At 39.5% G+C, this 15,379-nt stretch overlaps 1 protein-coding gene across 3 annotated transcripts in view; it reads right to left on the reverse strand.

Moving 5' to 3' along the window:
- Positions 1-306: 306 nt before the first annotated feature.
- Positions 307-15,379, reverse strand: part of Cdkl2 (cyclin dependent kinase like 2) — a 40,531-nt gene continuing 25,458 nt past the window's right edge. For 2 of the 3 annotated variants that reach the window (XM_021163243.3, XM_021163244.3), the window contains exons 8-14: positions 14,790-14,919; positions 12,718-13,013; positions 12,078-12,171; positions 10,456-10,579; positions 10,196-10,302; positions 2,528-2,616; positions 307-1,692 (exon numbers count right to left, since the gene is read on the reverse strand). In XM_021163243.3, coding sequence (XP_021018902.1) covers positions 2,551-2,616; positions 10,196-10,302; positions 10,456-10,579; positions 12,078-12,171; positions 12,718-13,013; positions 14,790-14,919 — 817 coding nt within the window. In that variant the 3' untranslated portion in view covers positions 307-1,692; positions 2,528-2,550. The remainder of the gene's footprint in view (positions 1,693-2,527; positions 2,617-10,195; positions 10,303-10,455; positions 10,580-12,077; positions 12,172-12,717; positions 13,014-14,789; positions 14,920-15,379) is intronic. The other variant, XM_021163247.3, reaches the window with a different exon arrangement.

Genomic DNA, 15,379 nt, shown 5'->3' on the forward strand with positions numbered 1-15,379 from the left:
AGTTCATAAAGTATCTTAATAGGCCAAAGATAGCAAACTCAAGAGTACACATTGTAAGGTAGCTGACGCAGACCCTCCCTTGTCAGGCTGATATTCTCACGTTGGCCTTTACATGACAACAGCCCTTAAATTAGCTTCGGGTGCCAATCAGCTTCGAGTACTGTCTCCTCCCCATCTGCTAGCTGATGGCAATATTTTCAAAATAACAATAAATAGTGGTATTTTAGTAGAAAGCCTATTACTACTGACACAGTGAGTTTTATCAGCATATTAGTCTTGCTAGTCTAGGCAAACCCTTGGTCAGAGGTTTAAAATTCAGCTTTTGAATAAAAATCAACATTTATTCAACTATTACCAACAGATTTGTTTTATGTTAGAACCCTTTATTTTGCCTCATCCTGAATGTCTACTACAAGTGTCCAAGTTTACGATTTCATTTTTACATCCCTCAGCAGAATGAAGAATTCTTGTTCAATTCTTAGGCTAAGTTCTAGTCAACAGCTTAAAAAAGAAAAAAGATCCCATTAGTTGGCTAATGCAAAAACACTACACAAATATGGTCCCCTGAACAGCTATTTTCCCAAAGGATAAATGAGGAGCATGGCTGGAAACACAGACACTAAGACCCTGGAATCAAAATGGCCTAATCCTCCCACCTGAAAGGTTGTAAACCTATATATCAGAAAGCATATGTGGAGCACATGTGATGACTTCCCACCTTGGTAAAAGGCTTTGGGGTAAGGCTAAGTATCTGAGGTGATAGGGCAATAGGAACTTCTGTGGTTTGTCCACTATCAACCTCAAACTATCAGAGACAAGAGTGGACTCCATCAAAGCCTCCAAAAGCCTCTTTGGTTGAGTGACTCAGTGGCAACTGGCCTAGCCAGGAGAACCAGACAGACTGCCAGGCAGCTCTGCACCCATCTCTTATTTTTATATTTTATACCTTTTTCCTCAAGGAGAAAAAGTTCTTCACTCAACGGTGTACCCACAAAACTGTCCCCACACCACTCCCATCTTGTCCTTTCATGCAGAACATTAGCACTAGAATCTCTCAGTACAGAAGACTAGCCAACACCACAGTCATTAGAAACAAAAGGATTCTCTGGCAGATTTGCAATAGCACAGATCTTAGATCTGTAGAGACAAGTCAGTCAGCAATGACAGGAAACAAAGACGCGAGTCTAACCCGCTGACCACAGCCTCACACTACTCTCATGCCCGGAAGCAAACTTTTAAAGTGTGTTCCTAGAGTTAAGGTAAAGGAAACTTTGCTCTTACAGATCCTAGCTTTTTTTCATTTTCTTCAACTGTAAACATTTATATAGATAATACACAAAGTTCAATGCATAAAATCATGACCTTTTATAATGATTCTCTCCTTTTTTTACTGACTTTTAATCTCAGATAACTTTAAATACACAATCTACTAATATCAAATACACATTCATGTAACAATAACCATGTCACTGTTGTTCCATGGATATATCTTGAAATAGCATCATAGGTTGGAAAGGTGAAGGGGCACTTGTTCAATCTTCCTTTGAAGTCTTTGGAAGTCTGTCTTCCCTTCTTCTACAAAGCCTTTCTTAGAAAGCATAGGTTTCCAGAAGGAAACAGTCAAACCGCAGATCTCCTCTAGGGCATCAGTGCTCTCGTGCAAGAGGACGTCATCTCAAGGGCTGGCAGCATCTAAAAGCAGGGTGCACACCAACACTTTACCAGGATCTTTCTGGAAGCTGACTGTTTTGTCACTTACTTTCCCATAGTGAGTATGTTGGTAACACTTGCAGGTGCTTGTAGTCTAAGAAACTTCAATATTTTAAAGACAATCTTTAAGATAACTACCAATCTAAACAATGATGTGTAGCATACTGTCTCATTTTATGCAAACATTGACTGATCTAAATTTTATAGAGCACACAACTTGTAGAACTATGAACTCACATGACTTGATGGTTCATAGTTCAGGGATTGCATCATGGAGACCTTTCCTGGGGCCTTCGTAGGGCTTGTGTAAATGAAGGCTTGCAGTTAAGCTTTGTTCACTTGAAAGTCAATTTAGCTTTGATGCCACAGGTGTTCAAAATATTTTGTTGACGTTAATAAATTAATTGCAATGACACAGTTATAGCACATGTAATTTTATCAATATCATATTCTACATAGAATTAATGAGATACTGAATAAGAAATGTTAAGCTTAAGGTTCCAGCAGATTATTATTAAAATAAGTCTGAGTGGGATTGGGGCACTTCTTATGAAGCAAGTACTGTTTATATAGAGTAGATTTGGTACTGGGACAGAAACTGGTGGGCAATACTGAGTGGATCTTGCTTTGCAAGCCTACAGGGGAAAGACTGATCCTGAAGACAACCATGTTCCCCTGGAGGGCATCACTCCTGACCTTCTAAGCAATACACCACTTCTTTGCCAGCAGCAGTTCTCATGGAATCACTAGAGAATGTTTTCACTAAAGTGTCTCATGAAGAGTTTACACAGCTGTAAGTGTGAGGAATCAGACCTACCCTGTTCAGGATTAAAATGAGTCTCAGTGTTGGTGTTCCATCCGAGGCAAATCAGCCTCAGAATCATCTGACAGGGGTGATCCTGCTCCCTATAAATTAATAAACAAGCATTACAGGTGCCCAGTAATTGTAAAACTCCTACTCCACAAGAATTCTGACTGTGTTTGTTAAGACTCTTTGTAGCTGAATTGCTTTCATGAAAAAGGATGAAGTAAGAGGCCCCTATTTGTATACTTATACATGTCTTATTTGTTTGTTTGTTTGGGGGACAGAGTTTATTGTAGCCAGGACTGGCCTCCAGCTTGCTATGTAGCCAAGAACAACCTTGAACTCTTGATCCTCCTGCTTCCAATCCCAAAGTGTTGGAATGATGGATATACAACACCACCCCTAGTTTATATACATTAAAAGAATTGTTAGAGAGGTGGGAGAGAGAGCTTAGTGGTTCAGAGTATTTGTTGGATTCAATTCCCAGCACCCACGTACTGGCTGACAACATCTGTAACTCCAGTCCACTTTCATGGGCTCCTCTTCTGACTGGACATGCCTATGGTATACATGCTGACAGAACATTCAGATATATAAAATAAAATATAGTTTTAGAAGACATTTTAGAACCAGATATCATAGCACTAGAGAGATGAGAGGATTTCCAGTTCAAGGACAGCCTAGGCTACCAAGTTCCCCCAAAAGAAACAAACAAACAAATAAATAAACAAAACCCCACAAACAAAAAGGAGGCCCTCTGGTCTGCCATGGCCCCACTACAACCAATCTCTTCTACTCATCCCAAAACAAAACCAAAAATCTGTTGGAACCTAAGCCATTATAACTGTTACACAAAGTAGAGAAAAATGTACTTAAAATAAATGGCTGAAACAGGCACGGGGGCTTAAGAAAATAACTGGGCATTTTTGAACTAAGTACGGGAGCATGTGGAGTGCTAAGATCTGATGTATGGGCTAACAGCAGAGTGGAGCACTGGGAACTCGGGTGTGAAGCTCCTACACGCGTGAGGAGCTGAGTTTAGTGCCCAGAATCTACATAGAGAAGGGTTGGGCATCCCAGCACGTGCTTATCATCATCTCAGCACTGCAGACGCTGAGACACATGGACAGATGTGATTTGCTGGCTGAGCAGCCTAGCCTGCTCGGTACATTCCAGGTGAGTGAGAGATCCTGCCTCAGAAAACAAATGGACAGACCCTGAGATGATAATACAGACAGACAAATATATCTCAGGGTGGTGGTGGTGGTAGTACATGAAGGAGAATAGGAATGGCTGATACTTCCAAGAAGTCTGGGACACAATCACGGGTGAAACTTGAGAATTTACAGTACAGAAGAAGGAACAGAGGTAAAATTGAATGAAATAGATTATTTAGTCACATTATCGTGAAGCGGGTGGGGAAGAGTGGCTACTACACAAAAAAGAAGAAGGAAAGGAAAGGAAAGGAATTATCACAGAGAACGTCCCACGTTTACAGAAAGAAACAGGCTTCCAGACACAAGAGGCATATACAACTCCAGACAGACATATCCAAAGAGGACACTTGCCATGACGTAGTACAGTGAGGATGTCAAAATATAAGGTGAAGAAATAATCTGAAAAGCAGCACAAGAAAATGTCAACTCAGAGACAAAGGCAGAAATAGCGGGATTATCCTAGCAACCAGAAGAGCCACTGGAATATGGAATATCTCCAGCTTTGAAAGTAAAAAACTAGCTGGGCGTGGTGGCACACGCCTTTAATCCCAGCACTCGGGAGGCAGAGGCAGATGGATTTCTAAGTTCGAGGCCAGCCTGGTCTACAAAGTGAGTTCCAGGACAGCCTGGGCTATACAGAGAAACCCTGTCTCGAAAAGCCAGAAAAAGAAAGAAAGAAAGAAAGAAAGAAAGAAAGAAAGAAAGAAAGAAAGAAAGAAAGAAAGAAAGAAAGAAAGAAAGAAAACAACTATGAGCTGAGAACACTATGCCCTGCAAACTGTTTTCCAATACTCATGGGGACATAAAGATGTTTCAAAGGAAGAAACCCAGGCAAGGCAGTTCATGAAAGTCACATCAGCAGTGCAGAAGATTCTCAGTGGGACTTGACAAGGAGAGAGACAAAGCATAGCCTAACTATAGATAAACAAACTAGACTGAGGACAGAAACGACCGTTTCCAGTGCAGCAACCAAGCTAATCCAGCAAAACAGAGCATCACCTAGTACATTCACAGGAAATAGAAAACCCCTTCCCATAACATTTTAAGTGTGAAGAGCCTCAGCTCACCACTAAAATGATACAAACTAAGGGACTAGGGGGGCGGGGGGAAACAAGAGCTATCTACATGCTGTCTCCAAAAAAACACACTTAACCAACACACATACCCAAGGACTTAATATCAAAGGATAGAAAACAACCAAGCAAAAGTAAAATGAAAACAAGCCAGCATAGCTATTCTTATATCATACGAAGTGAATTTCAAACCAAAGCTAAGTGAAAAAGATAAAAGGGACACTACCTATTAAAAAAACAATTCATCAAAATATAAAACAATAGTAAATCTTTATGCTCTCTATATTAGACTACTTAATTTCATAAAACAAACACTAAGGACATAAATAGCCACATAAGCCCTGATATAATGAGAGTAGAGTATTTCAATATTCTACTCTCAAACTTAAATAGGTCTTCCAAACTGAAAATAAGTAAAGACATTTTAGAGCTAAAATATACTGTGGATGAACTGGACTTAACAAAATAGTACATGTTCCACCCAACAGTAGTACATGGAAAGTTCTCTGAAACTGATCACACCAAAGGACACAAGTCAAGTCTCAACAAAATAAACAACAAAAAGAGAAAATTACTTATCTCCTACCACACCATAATGCCATAACTAGAAATCAATGGTAAGAGAAACTACAGAAAACACAAAAAAATGCTTGGAAATTAAACAACACACTTCTGAATGGATAATATGGCATGTAAGAAAGCAGTCAAGCGATTTTAAACTCTCAGGAGATAACTGATAATTAAGTCACCTACCATTAGCATTTCTGGGGCACAGCCAAGGCAGTTTACAGAGGAGAGCTTATTGTGAGAAGGATTCGTTATTTAAAAACCTGAGAGACAGATATCAAATAAAACAACGAGTGATGCACCTGAGGCTCTCAGGAAACAAGCAGCTGGTCCTGAACAGAGCACAGTGCAAGAACAAACGACGATCCGGGAGAAATCAGTGGCACTGATGTTAAAAGGATAAAACACAAACCCAACCCAAGAGTTGGCTCTGTGAAAAAGTTAAGGACATAAACAAACCCTTAGCTGATCTGACAAAGAAGGGAGAGAAAATAAAAATTAGTAAAATTAGATACCAAAGGGTGCCATTACACTGGCTCCAGGAAAGCTCAGAGCATCACTCAAATTACAATGCAAACCTGGACTCTGAAAAGCTGGATAACCTGGAGGAAATACAAGAATTCCAAAAGCATATCATATACCAAAATTAATCCCTGAATATAGAACACAAGCCAACCCATTACAGCAACAAGATCGAAGCTGTTTCTAAAAGCTCTCCGTGAAGACAAGCCCAGGACCAGGTGGAATCACTGCTAATGTCTATCAAGCTTCCAAGAAGTCCCAGATCAATTCTTAACTTGTTCCATAAAATAGAACTGGAGGACTACAGACCTACTTCCTCGGTGAACATAGATGCAAACATCATCAAGAAAATACTTGCAAACTGAATTTAGGAGCACATTTAGAAGATTATATATCACCAGGCATGGTGGTGCAGACCTTTAAATTAACATTCAGGAGGCAGAAACTGGTAGATCTCTGTGAGTTCAAGGCTAGCCTGATCTACATTAGCAAGTTCCAGGACAGAAGAGACCTTTTCTCACCAAAAACAAAAACAAAACAAAACAAAACAAACAAACAAACAAAGCTGAAAAGAAAGAGGCGGAAAAAGGAGATTAGATATTATGACTAAGTAGGTTTAATACCAAAATCAAGGTTGATTCAACATACAGAAACTCCAGAGACAAAAATCATATTTCAGTTGAAGCTCAAAAGCTATTTGACGAAGCTCATGATAAAAATTCTGGAGACTTCAGAAATAAATGTTTCATACAACAAGCCGTGACCATGGCAACTCCTACAAAGGAAACAATTAAGGCTCACTTACAGTTTTGGAGGCTTAGTCTATTATCAGCATGGTGGGAAGCATGGTGACACACAGGCAGACACCGTGATGGAGGAGTTCTATTTCTGGATCCACGGGCAGCAGGAGAGAGAGAGCCACTGGGCCTGGCTTGGGCTTTTGAAATCTCAAAGCCCATCCCCAGTGACACATTTCCTCAAACAAGGCCAAACCTACTCTACCAAGGCCACACTTCCTAATATTGCATTCAAATATATGAGCCTGTGTTGGCCATTCTTAGTCAAACTACCACACCATTCTAACAAATGAAGAAAAACTCAGAGCATTCCTCTAAAATCAGGATCAAGGATTTCCAATCTTCTCTCTCTTATTAGATACAGTGCCCAAACTCTTGGCTAGAGCAGTAAGACCAGATAAAGACATAAAGGGAAAAAGTCAAACCATTGCTATGGGCAGATAACAAGATTCTTTACTTAAAAGACCTAGTGAGTCTACTAGGAAATCCTCAGTCATAATAAACACTGCCATCAAGTGCCAGCATACAAATCAACACAAACGGAAGTAGCTCTCATTTACACCAACAGTTACTGCCCAAGAAAGAAATTAGAAAAAATATTCCATCCAAAATAACTCCTGCCAAAAGTAAGTATTTAGGAACATACCTAACCGAAAAAGTAAAAGACCTCTATGATTGAAATTTCAAGATACTGAAAAAAAAAATCACAGAAGATACTAGAAATATTCCTGGATAGAATTAATACTGTGAAAATGTCTATACTACCAAAATTAATATACAGAATTAAAGTGAGAGGAAGCAATACAGGAATGTCTATGAAGCCACAGAAGAGCATGGATAGGCTACGTACTAAGGAGACGAGAAATACTGGAGATCACAGCACCAAAACATATGCTCTACTGCAGCAATAAAGCCAACAGGTACTGGAAAAGAGCAGACAGGTGGGCCAAATATGAGGGACCCAAAATAAAATGGCAGAGCTATGTCCACTTAATTTTTGACAAAGTAGACAAAAACTCCTTTGGGAAAATGCCTATCCAACAAATGGTGCTGGCAAAATCGATTCCTAAGGCAGAAGAATTAAATTAGCTTTATATCTTTCACATTGCAGCAAACTCAATTCAAAATGAACCAAAGACCTTAATTTAAAGTCTGAAACTTAGAAAAAAAAGCATAAGGGATACCCTTCAAAATATCTGGGTAGGCCAGACTGTTTCAAATAGAACATCCACAGCACAGGGACTAACTAACCCCAGTAGCAGGAGCCGGGAGTGTGAGAAAGTACACTTCTAACCAGCAAAGGGAACAGTCAGCAGAGCTAACAGACAGGCCACAGAGTAGGAGAGAAGGATCCACACTTCAGACAAGAGGCTAGCATCCAGAATTCACAAAGAATTACAAAAATTAAATGTCAAGGAAATAAAGCTGACAGTCAACTTACACATATAGGCAAATGAAACGAGCTCTACAGCTTCTGAAAAAAGAAATACAAATGGCCAATAACTATTTGTCAAAGTGTTTGATATCCCTAGCTATCAAAAAAATACAAATTAAAACTGCTTTGAAATACCATCTCGTGCTGGTTAGGATGGCCATCATCGACAAATCTGACAACAAATGTTGGAGAAGGGGACTGGAGAGATGGCTCAGCGATTAAGAGCAACAACTGCCCTTCTAGAGGTCCTGAGTTCAATTTCCCAGCAAAAACAGCTACAATGTGCATATATATATATACACACACATATATATGTATATATAGATATACATATATATACACACACACACACACACATATATATATAATAAATGTTTTTTAAAAAATGTTGGAGAAGATGTGACGAGAAAGGAATCCTTATTCACTGAAAACTACTACAGCCATTGCGAAAATGAGTTTGGTGATTTTTTAAACAATTAGAAGTGGAACCATATGGCCCTGCATCTCCTCCTGAATATCCACACCCTACTATAGAGATCTTGCACACCATGTTTTCTGCTGCTTTATTCACTAAAGTAAAACACTAGAATCAGTCTGGCTGTCTGTGAATGTGGGGTGTGTGTGTGTGTGTGTGTTTATGTAACATTGCCCAGCTCTAAAGAAAAATCAAGTTGTATAATTTGCAAAAGGATGAATGGACCTGGAATGTGTAATATTAAATGAAACCACACAAGCTTAAAAAGAAACATGTCAAAAAAAAAAGCCAGGCAGTGGTGGCGCACGTCTCGGGAGGCAGAGGCAGGCAGATTTCTGAGTTCGAGGCCAGCCTGGCCTACAGAGTGAGTATAGCCAGGGCTATACAGAGAAACCCTGTCTCGAAAAACCAAAAAAAAAAAAAAAAAAGAAAGAAACATGTTCTCTCTCATATGCAAAGTCTATCCAAAAGTTCACGTGTACATATAAACACATGTAAATGCCAATATATACAACATGAAGGAAAGAGAAGAAGAAAGGCTGAGTGCAGGCTATGGGCACGAGCTAAGACAGGATGCACAGCTGACTGTTCTTCTAGTTCTAATTCTATCATCATTTTGTTTGTTTGGATAGTAGATAGGTACATGAACTATATTCAATACTTCAGTATAAAATTTTGTGTTACACTCCACAGCTTCCATTCTGAATGTTAATTCTAACTGTTTAGAACTTCACTAAGTTATACAGACTTTTGATATGGTTAATTTTGGTATGTGATGTTTTTATTTATTTGCAAGTTTTTATAATAAAGTTTATAAAAATTTTAAAGATAAAGGCCCCATCTCAAAAGCTAAAACTAAAGAATGGATTATATCAGGTCAGCAGTTTAATGATAAATGTGTGTAATAAAGTTCTATGCATAATGAACTTACAAACAAAACTGATCCCATATGAGACTTACCAAATTCCTAAGAGCACATTCCCCCTGAAGCACATCAAATCTGTGTGAGACCTGAGCTACACCTGTGAAGAATATCTCTGCACCTGAGCTGCACCTGTGAAGAGTATCTCTGCATCTGAGCTGCACCTGTGAAGAGTATCTCTGCACCTGTGAAGAATATCTCTGCAGGGCTGGTGAGATGGCTCAGTGGGTAAGAGCACCCGACTGCTCTTCCAAAGGTCCGAAGTTCAAATCCCAGCAACCACAAGGTGGCTCACAACCACCCATAATGAGATCTGATGCCCTCTTCTGGTGCGTCTGAAGACAGCTACAGTGTACTTACATATAATAAATAAATTAATTAATTAAAAAAAAGAGTATCTCTGCACCTGTGAAGAATATCTCTGCACCTGAGCTGCACCTGTGAAGAGTATCTCTGCACCTGAGCTGCACCTGTAAAGAGTATCTCTGCACCTGTGAAGAATATCTCTGCACCTGAGCTGCACCTGTGAAGAGTATCTCTGCACCTGAGCTGCACCTGTGAAGAATATCTCTGCACCTGAGCTGCACCTGTGAAAAGTATCTCTGCACCTGAGCTGCACCTGTGAAGAGTATCTCTGCACCTGAGCTGCACCTGTGAAGAACATCTCCATACCTGGTGTGATGCAACACTGGACGCGTGCAGGTCAATGGCAGCCAGAGAGGGAATTCGAGATTCTGAAAGGCATTTATTCTCTTTCTTTATTAGCCTAGAATTTCGAGCTAGATGAAAAGAATCAAAAACATAATGAAAAAAATTAGGAACTGTTTTTCACATTTGTAAGTACTTAGTATACATGAGTGAATTGTTAATTTACTTAATTTACAATCTAGCAATATAAACAAAGGGATGAAAGTAGAAGCACACAAACGTACCTATGCCTTCTAAAGCTCTCAGTTCAGGAAGATGGTTATAGTTTAGTTCAGGCAATCGCACGTCTGCTTTGGGATATTCCTTCCTTTTCTTGTTTGCCTGCAGGAGGTACTTTTCACCTGAGACCTGATCACCAGAATGATTGACATACATACATTAGTTTTAAGGTGAGCTAGGCTTTCATCTGTAACTACTATGCTCACGCGTCATTTCAAGGGCTGGGATAATAAAACTTTAATGACATTACTGATACAGAAAACGGTTTCAGCCCATTATTTTATCAAATTTATCAAACTTGCTAACAATCTGTTCTCTAGTTTCTTTTCTCCCCTTAGCCAATCTTCAGTAGAAGACACAACAAGCAATAGGCAGCTGAAGATGACATGACATCTTGGCTCTTCATGCCAGAGGGTCAGCATTAGACCACCGCGTGGGGTTTTCAGCAACAGTGGATGTTCTTTACTGTAACTGTGACCTGTTGGTCTTCAGACGCATTAGCCAACCACCAGGTTTACTGTCCCTTTAGATTCTTGGTACCCAGCTTCTGACATTTATGCTTCCAGACCCTCTCCAGCAGCTTGAACAGTCTGAATAAGCATTACTGTATATGATGGGATGGCTCAGCAAGACAAACAAAAGCACAGACTTCTGAGCTGGAAGTTACTTCCCATTGCTGGAAGGCAAACTATGTATCACTTACAGAGGATATCAGTTGTATACACTGCTAGAAAACAAGGTAAGGAGTGGGTTTAGATAGCAGTGGAGGATGAGGTGCCATATTCAAATGAGTTCAATTTCAAAGAAGACCTCAAGGTTTCTTATGGACTAAAGAGGACACAAAACATGTGCTGGTTTGTCTAGGGGGAGAATGTTCTAAAGCAGGACAGACAGTAAGCATAAAAGCCCAAAGGCAGGGAGGGGTATATCTGACCATCACACAGAAGTCAAAAGGGAATCTACAGTTGGAACAGACTGAGGAAAACAGAGCTGGAATACAGGGTTGGGGACTTAACTCATGCAGGGATTTAATACCTATCAGGATTCTGGCCCTTCCACAGAGAACAGAGGCCAAGGGAGAGTTTTGGTCAGGATAAGAGGTGACTGCGTGATGTGGTCTTGGACCAGCCTGCTATCTGTGAACCACACATATGCCTCTCAGAGTCAATAAGCCATTGTGTCTTTACCTTGCTCATCTATGAGACCATGAGCTCCACAAAGACTGAATTGATCCAATTTGTGTTTTATATACAACAGAGCGATCATAAATGTTTAAGTGATTATGCAAAATATTTTCACCAAAACTCTAGTAAGTTAGTGAGACATGGTATCTTCTCATTTACTCTTTAACAAGAACTGAACTGCAAGTATGAGGGTAAGAACATTCACTATGCTGCCAAACTAAGTGAGATGGCACCGTGAGAGAATCTTCCGACCGGACTGAGAAAATGTATGTAGACATTGGGAATTTTGAATTAGACTCTGACAAGTGAGGACAGCACTGCATAACTCAGGTTTCAGTCAATGGTGCCAAGTAAAACTTAACCATTCACTCCCGTGCTTATGAGCAGCACAGGTCTAGATGTGACCCGTGCTTGCTCTTTTGCAGCAGAGAACAGTTACTTACGGATGTGCTCACATTCATATTATAAATCCCTGCTGGAGGAGGCTGATTTGGTTTAACAAATGGATTACAGTATTTCTTTGTTTTCTCGTCCACTCTGTAACAAAAATTTTAAGTTAGAATCATCAATAATTATTTTCAAACACAAATCAATGACATTATGCTAAATGATATGCAGTTTAATCAGAACTTAATGTCTAATCTCAAGTCCACAATACACAGGAATCTGGTGCGAGCGACATTCCACCATTCAGCACATCACTTGGGCTTCCTATAGCTGCTTCTTTCAGGAAAATGCCCAAAGGAGCCTCTGTGTGCCACTCAGTGCTCACCACCATTCCACACAGCAGCAGATGCTGACAACAAATTATTCCTTTTATTAATGACAGCCTTTCATGGTATTAAACTAAATTGCTATAGCTTCTCTTCATTGTAAACAACAGTAAAATACTTACCTAGAACTCAGGTAAATGCATTCTTTCTTTTTTCTTTTTCTTTTTTGGGAAATTCTAATAAATTCTCATCATAAAGGTCAAAAATATTTAAAGAGCTATTTTGTAAGTTGAAATTGCATCCAGAATTTTGACAGTAAAACAATGTGAACAAGTTAACAAGCATTTTTTGATTCATTTCCCATCCTTACCTGTAATTCTGAACTCCAGGAATAGTCCCCATTCCAGCATTAATACCAGGAGCAACTGCAGAAAGATTGTGTGTGAGGGGAGGAATCGCTGTGCCTGGGTTCCTTGAGTGATCAATGTTGACATTGCTGCAGTCTCTGAGGCTGGTGGAAGCCAAGCCTTTGTGGTTTGTCCCGTTGTCATGGAGACAGTTGGCATTTGAAACTCTACTTCCTTTTTCCGTTTTCTCAACATCAATTTTTGACCCCTTTACTTTAAACACTTTTGAATCCTTAATTTTGGGGTCAGCATTGGTATCCTGACATTAATAAAGACGTTGACAAGTTAATGATCTGACAATAAAATTCACATCCCTATTCTACCTATGGAATTACAGTTAAACCAAGATTCTTATTCAAATAGTTATTGTGAAAATACAAGAAGACTGTATGTGATGAATACCAACTTGATAGATGATAGACAGACAGAAGACAAACAGACAGACAGTAGATCTGTCTGTGTCCATGAGTATATGTTTCAGTTGGGGAGTAAAATAGAAGAGGAATACAGAGAGACTGCTGCTTTTGTTCTTACATATTCAGAGTCAGCAAACATCAAACTGAAAACTCTTCCTTTGGTTAACTTGACAGTGTGGAAACAGAATCAAGAACAGATCCTGCATAACTTAGCAGGAAAGTAAATGTTTCACTAAATGTCAGAATCACAAGTTTAAAATGTTACCAAAATTCTAAAAGTAATATCTGTATTTTCTATTATTAAGGAAGAAAAGCAGACTAAGTTGCATGTATTTGCTCCCCAGTGTATGTGTGTGTGTGCATGTGATGTGTGTGTATGCACCTGTGTGTGCATATGTGTGAGCATGTGTATATACATGTATGTTTATGCATGTATATGGACAGAGATGCCCAGTATTCTTGGATGAGTGTGTGGAACTAAAATTCTCTTTTTCTTTTCTTTTCTTGTTTTGTTTTTTCCAGACAGGGTTTCTCTGTCTAGCCCTCGCTGCCCTGGAACTCACTCTGTAGACCAGGCTGGCTTCTAACTCAGAAATCCGCCTGCCTCTGCCTCCCGAGTGCTGGGATTAAAGGAGTGCGCCACCACTGTCTGGCTAAAATTCTCATTGAGCTGCATCTGTACCACAGATTTTGTAGACTGACTAGGTGAGACCTGTGACTATAGAGCAATGGATATAGGTCTACAACCAAAATTATCTAGGAATATCTTACTCCTTTTCATAGCTACCTACAGTCTGTATGTGACCCAGCTTCCTCAAGACTACTTGGTAAACTGAGGCTGTACTGTTAAGCATAACAGACCTCTAGCTTCTAACAACCTAAAAGCTAAAGGCTTTAAGATAACACCTGTAATACAAACAAGATGTCCCACTCTGCCGTAGCCCACCTACCTAACACCTACCAGTGTGTTCAGTGAATGCTCTGACTTATGACCTTCTCCACTCCGTGGCTATAAAGATCTTATAGCAAAACATGTCATGCAGGGTCACTCAAGTCTATGATCCTGGGGCATGGTTATGACTCATCCTTGTCCCAGAATACAGCATTTCCTTATATCCTTCAAGTCATTATTTTACATAAGGTGATTTTCAAAGCAATACTACTGCACCTTCTAGTACTTGTTCAGCATTTAAAATATAATATATTATGTTTTCTAAAGTTATTGTCTGTAGGAAAGATACTATCTTTTTGTTTATTTAGGTTTTTTTTTTTTTTTTTTTTTTTTGCAGCCAAGTTGACAGTTACCAGTTTACTCAGTATTTGAAAACTTTAAAATCTTCATTATTGGACTGCTCAGTGGTTAAGAGCACTTGTTGCTCTGGAGAGGACTAAGATTTGATTGCCAGCACCCACATGGTGGCTCACAAACCATATGAAATTCCCGTCCTACAGGATCCAACACCCTCTTCTGGCCTGCACAGGTCCCAAGCCTGTATGTTGTTCACATATGCACAGGTTAAATACTCATGTATAAAATAAAATGAATACATCTAATCTTAAAAATGTAAATCTTCATTATTTCCATCCACAGATTTACACCTTAAAGCATAAACATTTACCTGTACCACAAGGGTTTTTCTTTCTTCACCTAAGGCATCATCTTTTTCTTTCTTTCTGTTTTGAGACTTTTTAGGTAAAGAATTATTCCTGGCATCTTTCTCTATTTTTAACTGCAATTCTTGAGAAAACCTATATAAAAGTATATTTCTCAATTAAAATAAAATTAATGAGAAAGAAAAACCTAGGAAAAAACTCAAGATAATTATTTAAAATTCAGTATTAAACTAATCCATTTTATTTAAAACGAGAAAAATCCCATCGCAGATGACTAGCTCCTAAACGCTGTCCTGCAGGCTTTCGGGGTGCAGAGGAGTCTCTCCGGAGTCTCAGCAAGAGAATGTCTGCACCAGCCTGTGAGCACTGGACCTTGGAAACAAAATGGAGAATGAGGCTGTGGCAGGCATCTCTCCAAGAACTGCCCCAAGCCAGGCTATCAGTCCTGTGCGCCTCACACCCACTCATTCACTGTGTGTTGGGGTGGGGGGGTCGTGAGAGGAGTGTCACTTAAGGATGCTCAGAGTGCAGCAGAGAAAAGGGTCAATTCTACTAAAGCTAAACAAGCCCTTGGACAACATCTCTCTTCAGCTTG

This window comes from Mus caroli, unplaced genomic scaffold (genome assembly GCF_978045245.1).
Source record: "Mus caroli unplaced genomic scaffold, Mus_caroli_1 scaffold_4, whole genome shotgun sequence".
Taxonomy (NCBI): Eukaryota; Metazoa; Chordata; class Mammalia; order Rodentia; family Muridae; genus Mus; species Mus caroli.